Source organism: Orycteropus afer, unplaced genomic scaffold (assembly GCF_000298275.1).
Source record: "Orycteropus afer afer isolate SDZICR_OR568_19922 unplaced genomic scaffold, OryAfe1.0 scaffold00171, whole genome shotgun sequence".
In the NCBI taxonomy this organism is placed as follows: Eukaryota; Metazoa; Chordata; class Mammalia; order Tubulidentata; family Orycteropodidae; genus Orycteropus; species Orycteropus afer.
The window spans coordinates 38,898-53,721 of record NW_006921758.1 but is presented as its reverse complement, the minus strand read 5'-3'; the positions used below and the strand labels follow the sequence as shown (position 1 = coordinate 53,721).

The following is a 14,824-nucleotide window of genomic DNA, read 5'->3' as shown; positions in this document are numbered from 1 at the left end:
ATATTTGTAAATAAAAAAAAAAAAAAAAAAGAAAGCAGCTCTTACTTGAATGTTGCTCAATTTGTCCAAAATACGACTTGCAAGCTTAGGACCATTCTCCATAGTTGGAATGTGTATGGTCTGTGAAAGAAAAAGACGCATGAGGTAAGTTGAGAGTTTCCTTGTATATAGTGAGAAAAGTAAGATACTTGGCAATTCTAAGGTAGTAAGGCAATTTCACTTTAATAAGAAATAGCACTATGATAACCTATCGATTATACATGCTAGCTCCTTGTAGCTAATGTGCTTTTCTATTTTGAATTTGAATAAAAACTAACTAGCCAATAGCAGACTGTTCATTGCCTAGAACTGGTGTTAGGGTACAACTGGCTGATTTGAGGAACCAATGAGAAGCCAACAATACCTAAAATAGCAATTAAATGTTAAGAACTCTATATGTCTGGGATTCTGAGAATCTGTATGGATAAAGGATTACCTTCCATATATTTTATCTGGGGATAAGATCTCAGAAGTATTTGGGCACAAATTAAAGCAAGTTATTTTCTGGGTAAATATAAAGTCTATGCCTTGACAAAAATGGCTTCTAAAACTGTTCCAAGCCAAACCTCCCAAGGCCACAACTTCCACAATATAGGATAAAAACAAAAACCAAACCCATTGCTGTCAAGTTGATTCTAACTCATAATGACCCTACAAGACAGAGTGAAACTGCTCCATAGGGTTTACTATTATAAATCTTTGTGTAAGCAGATTGCCACATCCTTCTATGCAGCAGTTGATGGATTTGAACTGTCTACCTTACAGTTAGCAGCCGAGTGCTTCAACCACCATACCACCAGGCCTCACAATATAGGATAACATGATTAAATTCATGGCAGGGAAAGATTTCTTTATTTATATATGAGCCATGCCTATTCATACTTTGCTGGTTTGCACAGTTTTTGATAGTTTGATTTTAGTAGATACACTTTGCTCTCAAACAAATTTCTTGTGACTTGTAGAATAATTTTGGCTCTGAATTGCCCCCAAAAATAAGACTGTCAAAACTGTTAAACTTTATAATGTTCATATTTCTATAGGTGGAAGAATAATTGGACTTCAAAAAAATAAATAAATAAAACTAACATAATGCCACTCCTTGGAAGTAAGGTTGGGCAACAACTTCCGTAGTGATACTACCTCAGAAACCCAAGGAGGGGTCGCTATGAGTCAGGTCTGACTCGAGGGCAGATAACAACAATAATAAGTAGTCTATAAGAAAGTAGACCAGTAATATGTTATATTGATAAAACCACAATCAAATACTAATAAGTAGTTTTATCATCAGTTACAGTATTGTTGTAATATAAAATAATTCTTTCCTTTATGAAACAATAATATATTGGTACACCTTCTGTATATAGAATTAAGCCGGGAGTCAGTCTTTAAAAGCAAGTTTTACTCAAGAAATGAAACAGCCACTATTAAAGTCAGTAGAAAAATCAATCCAATCAACTGAGAAAAATTATAATATAGAATTTAAAAACCAACAGAATTTCTATTTAATGAGTAATCTAAGCAAATTCACATTTAACAGTAAAACATGCCTTGAAGCTAAAAAGTTAGATGCTTATTTTAATTATGAGTATCAGAGCTTTGCAATTGGGCAAAGCAAAAAGAAAAAGAAAATTTAAAAAAGACAGAAAATGGAAGTATAACAAAATCAAATTGATTTATGGGTGGAGGAAATTTCTTCCCTTTGAATTCCTTTTGGAATATTTTAATAAATGCACATGGTCTACAAAATGAGTTTTCCATAAATATTTGCCATTATTATTCTAGTAGTTCAGAAGTACTTTAGGAAACCACAAACTTATTACCTGTAAGAGTCTTCCTTAGTGAACTGGTAGAAAGAAATAAGAGTGGAAATGTACTTGTACATCTCTAATTACCATGTTGACTTAAGATAAATATGATATTTGCCCAAGGACAAAACTGACTTCCCACCATGTTTGAGCTTACACACAATCACTGGAAAGATAGTAGGAAGTAATTTGCTAATACAAATTATCTGGACGAATTGCCCCAGCTAGTGGAATGTCAAGTTACAACAAACTCCTTTGCATCCTGAGTCTAACAAGAATTTAGTCCACATGGTTTAAAAAAATTAATTAAATTACAAGTAAATCTTTGGAAATGACAGGAAATGAGGAAACACTTTCTTACCTCACTCTTGTATAATATATCAGAAACTGGGCAAACAACACAGGCTGTACCAGAGCCAAACATCTCTCTCACTCTGTTCTCCTCTAGGGCAGTGATCAAGTCATCCATGGTGAGGTACCTCTCGGATACCTTAAATTCACCCTGTTTAAATTACAAAAAAATATAAACAAAAATATTCCAAAGGAAAAGACATGTAAAACAACCAGTGATACTTATTTTCCACTTTACTTTCTGACTGAACTCAGATAATGTCATAACTGTCTTTACAGGTAAAACTAGAAAGGACAATACCATCTTAATGTGAATGTAGAAGTGTTAAGCCATCTACTCCAAGGTCACAGGAATTCTAAATGAGATTACCAGAATATAAAATACAAGATGATCACTACAGAATATAGTGTATATTTTAATATAGAGTACCAGTTTTTTTTTGCCTTTTATTTGTTATCATGGATAAAATCTCAGATTGCAGCACCCTGAAAAATGTCTTAAATTTTATTTTATCATAATGGAGAATAACATTGTATTGTATATTATGATAATAATTTTATTGTTATTTATTATTATCAATAATATATTTTAACAATACATTATTATATTACAATAATAGTTATTACCAATATATTGATAATAGTTATAATTAATAATAATAATTAATAACATAATAATTATGTTAATAATTTTAGCTACCAGGTATCATGTACTAAGTTCTGTAAATCTTTAACATTAAGTATTATCATCCCCATTTTACAGTTGAGAAAACTAGGGTTCAGGATGGTTGAGTGATCTTCCAAGGTCAAGCAGCTAGTAAATGGCAGAAACTGGATTGGATCCAGATCTAATCTAACTGGCTTCACATATGATCCTTTTTCTACCATGTATTTTATGGAATAAACACAGACTGAATTCAATAATCTATAATATTCTATTATTTTTAAAGAGCTAAAAACCTGAGCTTTATTTGAGAAATCGCATTGTATATATTTTTTTTTTCCCCAAGTTGACTGATTTAATTAACTTTACAATGGTAATTTTCCTTCTCCTTTAGTTATCATATTAGGTTGAGTTTCACTGACTTCTGCTGAACTATTGAAACATTTTACTTGCTCATGATAGAAAATGGGGGGGAATCTGATACTTTTAAGCTATCTGTTTAATTCTCATTCTATTATTTCAGTGATTAAAGATCAAAGTTTGCCAACAGGCTATTTGAATTAAAGGCAACAGGAATGGAGATATATATGAGTATGTGTGTGTGTATTTTATACATACATACACACACACATATATTTAAATAAGATGAGAGTATTTTTAAAAAATATACAAACCCACAGTAGACAAAATGAAAATCACAGCCCTTGGCAAGATTCAAAACATTAGAAGAAAAATGCAGAATGCTTAAGTAGATTAGAAGGGTAGGAAAATAGTCTGCAATAGAAATGTGGCTCTTTGCAAGTTTTAATTTATCTCAGTTTACAATTACAATTGTTCTGTTCAAAACTTTAAAAAATAAATAAAGTTCAGAAAATCAGCCCAGTTAATTGAAAACAAGCTGAATTCTGTGTTCTTAGAGGGTGGGTGAATGGGGGAGCCTTATAAATAAACAGAATTGTTTTTATCCTGCTCACCCTTACTTATCTTTGGACAATTTCCCCTGTCTGGCAAGTAGTGGTAACCCCCCACATGCCTCTTGGCATTTTATGTCTCACTGTTTTAATATAGCTTTTAAAATAAATTACAGCTAAGGAGTCAAGAAAAAAACTTCCTCCATAATAACCTATTTTTCATACTAGCAAATCATTAGTGTGGTAAAGAATTTCCACTTGCAACTTGTCATCAAACCTTCTGTACTTGGTTGATTTTTTCTTTAATAAAACAAAAATTACTGAGCTTTAAAAATACATCTTTCCAACTGCAAACATATTTAGGACAGGGCAAGCTGTTTGAAATTATACCAACAGTTTGTAAATGTCATGCCCAATGTGCCAGCCAGCATGTGGCAGTTGGGTCTTGTCTACTTCAGGGTTTTGTAGGATTATTTATAGCACATTTCCTCTATTTTCAAGGTCTTTTCCAGAGAAACTGTGTTAGTACTCTCCTAGATAGATAATGTGTGTTGCTAAATATTTGTCCTGTAAGTACTGTTTGACCATAGTATGTTCAAAGCCTTTTCAAGTTCCTTGGAGACCATTTTAACACATGGGTCAAAAGTTCCATCCAAAAACCTCTGCCAGACAACCAACTCATTCAAAATTCATGTTGAGTATGCTATTTCATTTCCAATACCAAATGGTTTAATATGCTTGCCTGTGTCACATAGATTTGAAAGTCTACTGAAAACAACTTTAAATTTGCCTGAGTGTTTTGATTTTAAAATAAGTATGTATATGAATTTGGAAGGAACGGGGGAGAAAGAAGGCAGCCAAGCAAATAATGTTATGTTGGGAAACACTTATATCAACAAAATTCTTTAATTTCTATTAATGGCATGGCTGCACTGAGAAAAATAGAGGAAGGGAAGATGTATGGATCATTTCCGTTTGTAAACAATGCATTTAGTGTTGAAAAAATTAATATCTTGCACATAAAGTATAAACCAGGTGAGTTGGTAGTAGACACTTGGCATAAAGATTGAGACCAGTATTAAATAGTTTTTCACCACGACATCCTACCAAACTGGTTTCTCTCTGCCCTTCAGAATAAACACTTATTTGATAGTTTTACCAAGACAATTTTTCTAGAAGAGTTCTTTTTACTCAAAAGATTTAAAAATAAGATAACATCAGTTCGAACTACAGGGCATTATTTCAACAAGAAGCTGGCTTATTTTGATTACTTTTGGTTTCATGGTTATAAAAGTTGTTCATGTCAAAGGCACCCACCCACTTGTTTGCCAGCTCCAGAATGCTCTGCCTTGTCACTCCTGGAAGAATGATGCCATCTAGCGGAGGAGTTGCAAGTTCTTCTTCTGTCAATTAGAAATGGGATTATTTTCAAATTTTATATTAGCCACACCTTATATCAACAATCATTTAAAAAAACATTTCTAGCAACTTTGCTATAATAAACGCGAGGATGTTACTGTTCTGCATAGTCAGATTTCCCCAGTCAATTCACATATTAGGTAGATTCTTGTTTAAAAAAAAGAAAAGAAAAAGAAGACTACTAATAAAATTCAAAATTAAAAAAGAACAGACTAAGTGGTCTGAGAGAGAATGATAGAATCCCTGAGACTATGGCCCTTCAAACCTGGAACTGAACCAACTCCCAGAGATCACCTTTCAGCCAAATAATAGAGAGGCCTACAAAGTGAACAATAACCCATGAAGAATGTGTTCTTGAAACAAAACGCATATAAATTATTGAATGGGAAACGATTTTGCTCTATATACCTTTGCCAAAACTGCAATTAAATTTTCAAAAAACATTGAGGTCAGAGGAGCTGCTTACTTTGGGACTAAACCTCAACTTAGGGCTCCCAAGCCGTGCACCTTGATGGGCTTCCACTCAGTGCTCCCTGTTCCTGTATATGGTAGACCACTCTCGGCCAAGCTGCAGTAGGCCCTGATGGCCTTGATGGACCATGAGCACTGTTCCAGGTGGGACTGTTGGTGCCGCTCCATGAAGCACACCATAGTGTATGCCGGCAGGGACAGCCACTCAGGCTGCAATGGTGACTCTAAAGGATGCCTCAACTGCCCTGCTGCAGATAGCAGCTGGCAGGTCCATGGTGTAACCATCTTTGTTTCTGCTTTTGGCTGCAACACCTGCAAGAAGCCCTTGGTATTCATCCGAGTGTCAGCCTTTGATGAGTGGCTCAAGGTGACCATGGTGAGCCACTAGAACCAGGAAGTGGTTGGCAGTCATGATTCATGCCCTTCTGAAAGAATAAAGACCTCTCAGGGGACAGGAAAAAAAAATCTCTCTCTCAAAAAATAATATATGTGTTTCTAATCCATTAAATGGTATTTAAATATTTATTAAATATTCATTTAAATATTCTTAAATTTTCTTAGTAATGTTTCATAGTTTTAATATAAACTCTGTGATTTTAACCATTTTAACCATTTTCAAGTGTACAACTCAGCGGGCTTAATCACACTAATAATGTATATTTTTTATATGTAACTTCTCATAATTAATTCTATTAAATTTATTCTTACGTATTTTATGTTTTTCATGCTATTATAAAATGTACTTTAAAATTGTTATTTTTCAATTGTTTGTTGGTGGGGTATGGAAATATGGTTGACTTTTGTATATTGAGATTGAATCCTGTGACCTTACTAAATTCACTTATTAATTCTAGGGGGATTTTTCATGTATTTTTCAATTATGTAGCCTGTGGATAAAGACTGCTTTACTTCTTCATTTCTTTTCTTCTTTTTTTTTTTTTAAAGCTACTCTTTTAACCACTTTCAATTTATTACTAATCATTTATAACTAGTTAGTTTTTCACTAACAAAAATATATAGTTTTTCACTAACAAATGTTAAGCGATATAGAATACTCTTCAGGCAAAGATTTTCATCAAAACTCACCTCAGTGGGTATTATGAATTGAATTGTGTCCCTAAAAAAATATGTGTTGTAAATTCTAACTCCTATACCTGTGGTAAGGAGCTCTGGTAGTGTAGTGCCTAAGGCATCTGACTGCTAACCAGAAGCCTGGCGGTTCAAACCCACCAGCCACTCCTCAGAAGGAAGGTTGGGCAATCTACTTCCATAGTGATACTGCCTCAGAAACCCAAGGACGGGTCGCTATGAGTTGGGTCCCATTCGACAGCACACAACAACAACAACATACCTATGGTTATAATCCCATTTCAGAATGAGTTTTCTTTGTTAAGTTAATGAAAGAGTATTAGTGTAGAATATGTCTTAAATCAGTCTCTTTTGCGATAAAAGATCAGATTGAGCAAGTAACCAAACAAGCAAGCACCAACAGGAGAAGACGGAGGCCGTGCCACATGAGATCTCCAAGGAAGGAAGAAACAGAAGCTGAAAAAACACAAGTACCTTTCTTCAAGGCCAATGGACAGAAAAAGCCTTCCCCTACAGCCAGAGCCCTGAATTCAGACTTCTAGCGTCCTAAATTCTGAGAAAATAAATTTGTTTGTTAAAGTCACCCACTTGTGGTATTTCTGTTTTAGCAGCACTAGATTACTTAGACAGCAAGTAAAAGCTGGTTAATAATTAGAATATTGCAGATAGTCTTTTACTCAGAAACTCTAGTCATTATCATACCTCCTAAGAACACTGTGGAAGATCCTTCCCCCTAAAAGTGTGTATGCCCATGCAGGCTGGTTACCACTCCCACACGACCCTTCAATAAGTCTGTCTTCAGTGGTTCTCAAACTTGGTGGAGTACCAGCATCAAGTATGGAGATTGTGGATTCTGAGATTCAAATTCAGTGGGCTCAAGGTGAGAACAAGCATGTGTAGAGCTAGAACAAAAACAATAATCATTCCCTGGAAGATTCTGACAGAGAGCCAAGGTTGAGAGCCTGGTCCACAGTGAGAATGATCACAGCCACCCCTACCCCCCATGATGATTGGCATAATGACCCATCTATAGGAGTCAGAGTCATCTATCAACTGCATATGCTGTCCTTACAAAATCATGTCCTTGGTACTCAATACTCTCATTTTCTCTCCACTTCTGGCAATCAGGAAACGAGTCTAGTCAGAACTTCACACTTTAAATCCCCACCTTTTGAAGATGTTTAACCTTATAATAGATTACGTGTCATCTTTCAAGTGTGTGTAAAGGAACTCACAAGGTCTGCTTCAAAGGATCACCAAGTAGCAAAAACTCTATAGAAATCATACTGGTATCTTTGGGGTTTTCCAATCCATTTTATGCAGCTAAGAGAGAATTTAGAAAACATCTAGTGTAACTCTTATTTCACAAAAGAAACTGAGGCTCTATAAATGTGAATGACTTGCTAAGGTTGGTGGCATTAGGGGAAAGCCAGAGCCAGAGCTCAGGTGTCCTGCCTCTGAGACCACTGTCCTTTCTTCAGTATATAGTACTCCTAGTTTCAGCTCTTCCACTGTGGCTACGTCAGATGTCCCCAACAGCCAGGCTGTATCTGGAAGATTGAGGTTAAGCTGTATTCATCCCTGTATCCCCAAAATTCAGCACTGTGCCTGGCCCAGAGTAGTATGCAATAAATAATTTTGAATTTAAAAAATGAATGAATAATCCTCTTTGCTAGGAAACAGCAGTATGATTTTTTTTAAAAAAAATTTGTTTCTAAAAATCATCTGCTGGAAACTGCTCTCTGGAAAGAAAATTTTTCTTGGAAATGTTCTTAGGGCTACTTTTTGTCATGTTCAGAGTGTTGGCGATCTCAAAATAAATGTCTGTTTTGCAATAGTGAGCTTGCTAGATGGATCTATATGTATGTGAATATATGCATATATACACACAAACAGACATACATACTTCAAGTCCCTCCAAACTGGACCTTTCCTAAAGCTTGCCGAGCAATTAAGACCATATAAAGTTAAATGAAAACAGCAGTCCTGCATGTGCAAATGCTGTTTTGTGAAATATATTTAACACCAGTACTGTAACCACTAGCCTGAGGTCAAGGAACAGAACATCTGCTTCTCTGGTTGCCAGACAGAGATGATGACATGACAACATTTGGGTGAGAAATATTCATTTTCCTCTGCAACCACAAACATGCTCACAAGAGCCAGAACTAGCTACAGATTGCCCAACATGAGGAAAACAGAACCTACAAACGCAGCTTGTTTTTGACAAAGAAATCATTTTGAGGAGATGAAGAATTTAGAAGCAATAATAGCAGGATTCATTTGTGACTTCCCAAGGTCAAGCACTAAAAAAGAAATCAGTAGGAACCAGGAATGTAAGTTTTCCTTAGTGTCCTAAACATCATAAGTAGTAGAATTATTCATTTAGTCAACAGACATATATTGTGTGCCTGCTATGTGCTATTTGTTATTATAAACGCTTGGATACAGCAGTCAAGAAAACTGATATAACTCCTATGGCATACATTCTAGTAGGCAGAAACAGTTATTGTATTAAATAGTATGTTAGACTGTTGTTGTTGCCATCAAGTCAATTCTGACTTGTTACCACCCAAGTAGAACTGTTGTATGGGGTTTTCAAGGCTGTGACCTTATGGAAGCAGATTGCCAGGCATTATTTCCAAGGGACCTCTGGGTGGGTCTGAACTGCCAATATTTCTGTTAGTAATCAAGCACTTAACTGTTAGCTCACTGAGGGACTCCTATGTCTCCTATGTTAGACTATGGAGGAAAACCAATAACAACATCACAGAGGAGGCAATGGGAAGCAGTGTGTGTCATGTCCATGTGTGTGTAGAACTTACAATTTTCAATAGGGTGATCAAAGAAGGCCTTACTGAGAATGGGATATGTGAGAAAAGACTTAAAGGGGGTGACACAGTGATCCCTGTAGGCATCTGAGGGAAGAGGGCTCCAAGCAGAGTCAAGAAAAATGCCTGATGTGGCTGGGAAGGCTCACCACTCAAGGGTGATCATTCAAACTGATTGTGAACTTAACCACAAGGGCAGGGTCTTATTCTTCAGGGTATCTCCAGTGTCCAAGACACCATAACATTGTTTATTCCAATGATGAATCACAACTATATATGCCAAATTACTCATCAACAGAGTAGAAAAGAGAATCAAGTGTGTGATCTTACCACCATCGTTGCTCTTACTAAAATCAAGAGAATTAGAGGCCCAAGTGTCACAAACAGTTATTGTGGATAACACCATGCTTTAAACACACATTATCTATCTTATCTACTTTTCTGGTTCAAAAGGAGGAATGTGGATATTCATGGAAAGTTGGTAATATATTACTGAAAAACTCTGCTTATACATCCTGTTGGTAGTTTGTAAAAATCAATACTTTGCTAATTTTCAATTCATTATGATTTGTATTTTCCTAAAGGCAAGTGGTGTAAATCAAACTTAAGACAGAGTTGCTTCAATCTTGTTATATTAGCCTATAGGTTACTCTTGACATTCTGTACATTCCTGCAGTGAATTGCTTGATGTGGCCCTTCTAGCCATTTTCCTCCATTTTGTGATGTATTGTAAATCCTATTATCCATGCCTGTTTGGGGTTGTGTGGTAGTTAAGACTGGGTGTCAACTTGTCTGGGCAGCTGGTAGTAGCAGTTCCCTATAATGACTGGCAATCGGCTCTGTGGTGGGATTTGCAACTGAGTAGCTGCTGATTGTTAAAGCCATCCACTTGGGTTTTTTCTGTTGGAGCAACACAGGGGAACACATCTTGAGTCCCACCTTGCTGGAGGGTATAACTCAAATCACCACCCTCAGCTTCCTTGATGGTATACCCATGGATACTCTGGGACGGTTTGTCCTCTTCTTGCTCCAGTTCTGTGTTTTGGCTCCTCTCATCTCACCCCTGGATTTGGGACATCAGCCGTCATGATCTGCTGATCGAAGTTTGTCAAATCCTGAGAGGTGGAGGATCCTCCAGACCTACTTACAGGTCTGGGACTCACCAGCCTGCCAGCCTCCACCACTACTACATGAGATGATCCCTTGGGTGTCTGTGAGTTCTGTGAGGCATTACAGTGAAATATAGAACCCTAAGAGAGGGGAGATTACTGAGAGGAGGAAAAGTTAATGTTAGAAATGATGGAGTGGCACAGTAGTTTGAACATTTGGGACATCTTTAACCTCCGCCGCAGGGGGACTGGCCTTGTGCTGATCTTTCTAAGAGAAATTGTTCAAACAACTTCTTAATAGTATTGCTCAAACATTTTTTCCATACATCCTTTCTCCTTACTTAAAATTTTATTTGGTCTGTTACTAGAACATCTCCAAATTGAAATACGACATTAAAATCATGGCTCAAGTTATCTCAGGTGACCATGATGTAAATAGTAACCCTTAAAGTCTAGTGTACTTTGAAAGGAAGAGAAATTCATTCATTTCATTCTGACATTTAAAAGCCATGGTGGAAAGGTTCCATGGTCACTGTTTGGATCAAGGGCAATTTTTCATCAGGACAGTTTCTGATGTTATTAGTTAAATCATGTGGCTCTGATTCTGACTATGCTTAAACCCTGATGTTTCCTATCCACATACAACTTTTGTATGTTGCAATTGTTTTTGATTTGGGGTGTGTTTCCTACCCACTGGCCCTGGGGCAGGGGTGGGTAAGTGTGTGGGTATTGAGAGGGTAGGAAGAAGAGTTGAATCAATCTATTATTTTCTATCTGCAGAATTCAACACTGGCTGTTATGTTTCAAGCCTAGCTCTTGATATATGTTACATGCAATAACTCAAATTTAACCAGTTGCCATTAAGTCAATTCCACATCATGGAAAACTCAAATTTAGAAATCACAAATATTCCAGTATAAATGTTGTTCTTAAATAATACCAAGTACAGTGAGCATGGTCTGTAATATGGCTTTTCATATGCCAAGGATCACCAACATCTGACCTCAGAACATGGTATAGTTGCCATACCTTCTCTTCCTCATACTTTTAAATGGAATAAAAGACTCATCTTGTTAGTCTCTTTAATTAACCCTCAAATTGGTGCATAGCTCTGATTCAGCCTCATCTGAATCACTATTTTCCTTTTTGCAGCCCAGTAACACAAGAACAATAAAGACTACTCTAACTGTTGAAAAAGAAAGATTTCATTTCAAGATTTAATTGAAACCAATACCAAGACTTCATGTCCATTTGGAAAACTTATCACTTTACACCTCTAATCACTACATGCACTATTGTGAAATGAAGAGATTAAGCCTAAAAAATTGTTTTTAAATTCCAATAGAAATAAAGCCATAGCTCTGTGTTTTCTTTCATTATTTGCCATTTAATCCAATACCATAGGTATTGTCAACAATTAACTGAGTACCTATGATCTCATCCAACTAAAACAAAACAAAACAAAACAAAAAGAAAAGCAAAGAGAGGTAATGAACATTCAGAATATTATAGGTAATAGAGAAGATGATTTTTTTCACAATAATTTCGTAAAGGCCTTGTATGAGCCAGCTGGTCTGTCCTTAAAAATAGTGTGCTTTCATCAAATTGACCTTTAGAGTAAATCTGGAGCTTCTGATATATTATAAAAATACACAGAAATGGCCACAGCTATTAAAAGAATTATAGCAAGAGTACACATTCCACACCATTAGAATCAGTAGACTATATTTATTATCATAGTATTTTACACATAACACACACACACACTCACACAGATATATGTTGCCATTGAGTCAATTCCAATTTGTGGTGGCCCCAAGTATCATAGAGTAGAACTGCTCCATAGGGTTTTCTTCATGATAATCTTTAGGAAAGCTGACTGCCAGACTTTTTTTCCATAGGGCATATGGGTGGGTTCAAACCACCAATCTTTAGATTAGAAGTCAAGTGAAAACTATTTGCACCACCCAGGGAACTAGTCTATACAGAATATCTGAGACCTCCAAATATAAGGGTGTTCAGATAAGAGAAATGTTAAGGTGACAAAGAGATAAGGCAGCAAATCTTCAAACCATGGAAAACTATATATATTCCAAGTCTATAACACAAGACCTTCAAGAAAACACTAATTTGAATCCCTTAAGTTGTTATTGATAATAAATATGTCTAGAGACAAAAACAGAAGGAAGGTTGGGCAATCTACTTCCATAGTGATACCGTCCGTCTCGGAAACCCAAGGAGGGGTTGCTATGAGTCGGGTCCGACTTCACAGCACATAACAACAATAAGAGAGACAAAAAAGGAGTTCTAGTGGTACAGCCTGTGGTTGGTGGTTTGAACTCACCCAGGGGCTCCACAGAAGGAAAGACCTAGCAATCTGCTCCTGTACAGATTGAACCCCAGGAAAACCTATGGGAGCAGTTCTAGTCTATGACGCAACTCAGTAGCACCTAACAACAACAGAGCCAAAAACCAAAACCTAAACATAACCTTTATAACCTTAGTTCATGTCTACTTGGACAGTATAAGCACTGAGGTTCTTAGTCTTTGGAATTGTGCTACTTGTTCTAAGGTTCTAGTGCTATTCTTCCCACACCCATCAAAAAATAGCAAAGAGCTGAAAACTAAGTGGATTACCTCCATCTTCATTTATCCAGTAAAGAAAAAGGTTCATAGTTCCAACTTCGGTTATCTGATTATCCTCTCCATAAAGCCACAGAACCTGCTGACACCCATTATCCATTGCTTCACATTGGGCAAAAATAGACGCGCCATAATTCCTTTAAAAAAAGAGCAAACATTTTCATTATAAATACACATCATTCTCTCTCTCCACCTCAGCCAACTTTTATACTTCTACAGTCTAAAATCCCCATGTCTTTAATTCACATGTGGATGTTGTCAATGTGTTATGATCTTAATATATATCCTCTCTAACTGCATAACATTAAAGAAAAACTCACTAGAGAAACTAACAGCTTTATCTAATTGCACTCATCTGAGAGCGTGCAAAGCAAAATCTTGGAATCTTAATTTGAAAAGTAGAGATACAAGAACACAGGTAAATATCTAAGTCAATGCTAACAGTTAGGAATTATTGAGTGTTTTTATTCATGCCTAGCAATTTTACATGAACTATTTCATGTAAACCTCACAATACTGTAAGTTAGTCACTATTACTTCCATTGTTTAAATGAGAAACTTGAGGCTTAGAGAAGTAACTTACATCAAATTGCTCATCGAGTTTGTGCCCTCTTAACTGTGGTCTTTTAACATATTCAAGAAATATCTAATGCCCAATCCCTAAATTCCACAAGTGATGGGGCAAAAATCCTGATTTTGCCCTAAAAAGTATTCCAAAAGTCCATTTTTCTCAACTTGTACCATTTATATCAGATACTCAAAAACCAAAGGAACATGACAGATCTTCCTAGAATGAAGAGTTAGTTTAGTAATAATTTTAGTATCTTTTATTTAAACTTAAAAGGGAAAATAATGGAGCTTATCACAAAATATGGATGAACTTTTAAAACATGAAATCCTCAAATAAATGTGATACCTGATTGCCTCCCTAAGCTTCTGAACGTACAGTTTACTTTCTTCTGTTTTTAGAGGACATTACTGAATAAGTCTGAAAAGTACATAATTAAAATAATCAGGATAGGAAATAAACCCGAGACCTACTCCTTGGGCTATACAGCCCCAGTAGTACATAGAAAGAAACAAACAGCTGCTATTACTACAAAGCATTAAATGTAATCATGTAATCTTCCATAAAATAACCTCTTAAGCCTTTTAAATCATCTCTTTTACATCTAGGAAAGATTAAAATGGAGCCCTAGTGGCAAAGCGGGTAAGCCCTCAGCTGCTAACTAAAATGTGTACAGTTCAAACTCACCAGTTGCTCCACAGGAGAAAGATGAGGCAGCCTACTTCTGTAAAAATTTACAGTTTTGGAAACCCTACGGGGCAGTTCTATTCTGTCCCACAGGGTCACTATGAGTCAGAATTGACATGACAGCAAAGAGAAAAATTTAAATGTGTTGTTGTTGTTGTTATGTGCCGTCGAGTCGGCCCCGACTCATAGCGACCCCTCCTTGGGTTTCCGAGGCAGTATCACTACGGAAGTAGGATT

At 36.2% G+C, this 14,824-nt stretch overlaps 1 protein-coding gene across 1 annotated transcript in view; it reads right to left on the bottom strand.

Annotated features, from left to right (window-relative positions):
* The window catches only part of BCAT1 (branched chain amino acid transaminase 1), a gene marked incomplete at its 5' end in the record, with an annotated part of 56,559 nt that overhangs the window by 4,953 nt on the left and 36,782 nt on the right, over positions 1 to 14,824 (bottom strand). The window contains 4 exons of the mRNA XM_042781782.1: positions 46 to 120; positions 2,206 to 2,346; positions 5,088 to 5,173; positions 13,327 to 13,469. Of these exons, the coding sequence (XP_042637716.1) occupies positions 46 to 120; positions 2,206 to 2,346; positions 5,088 to 5,173; positions 13,327 to 13,469 (445 nt within the window). The remainder of the gene's footprint in view (positions 1 to 45; positions 121 to 2,205; positions 2,347 to 5,087; positions 5,174 to 13,326; positions 13,470 to 14,824) is intronic.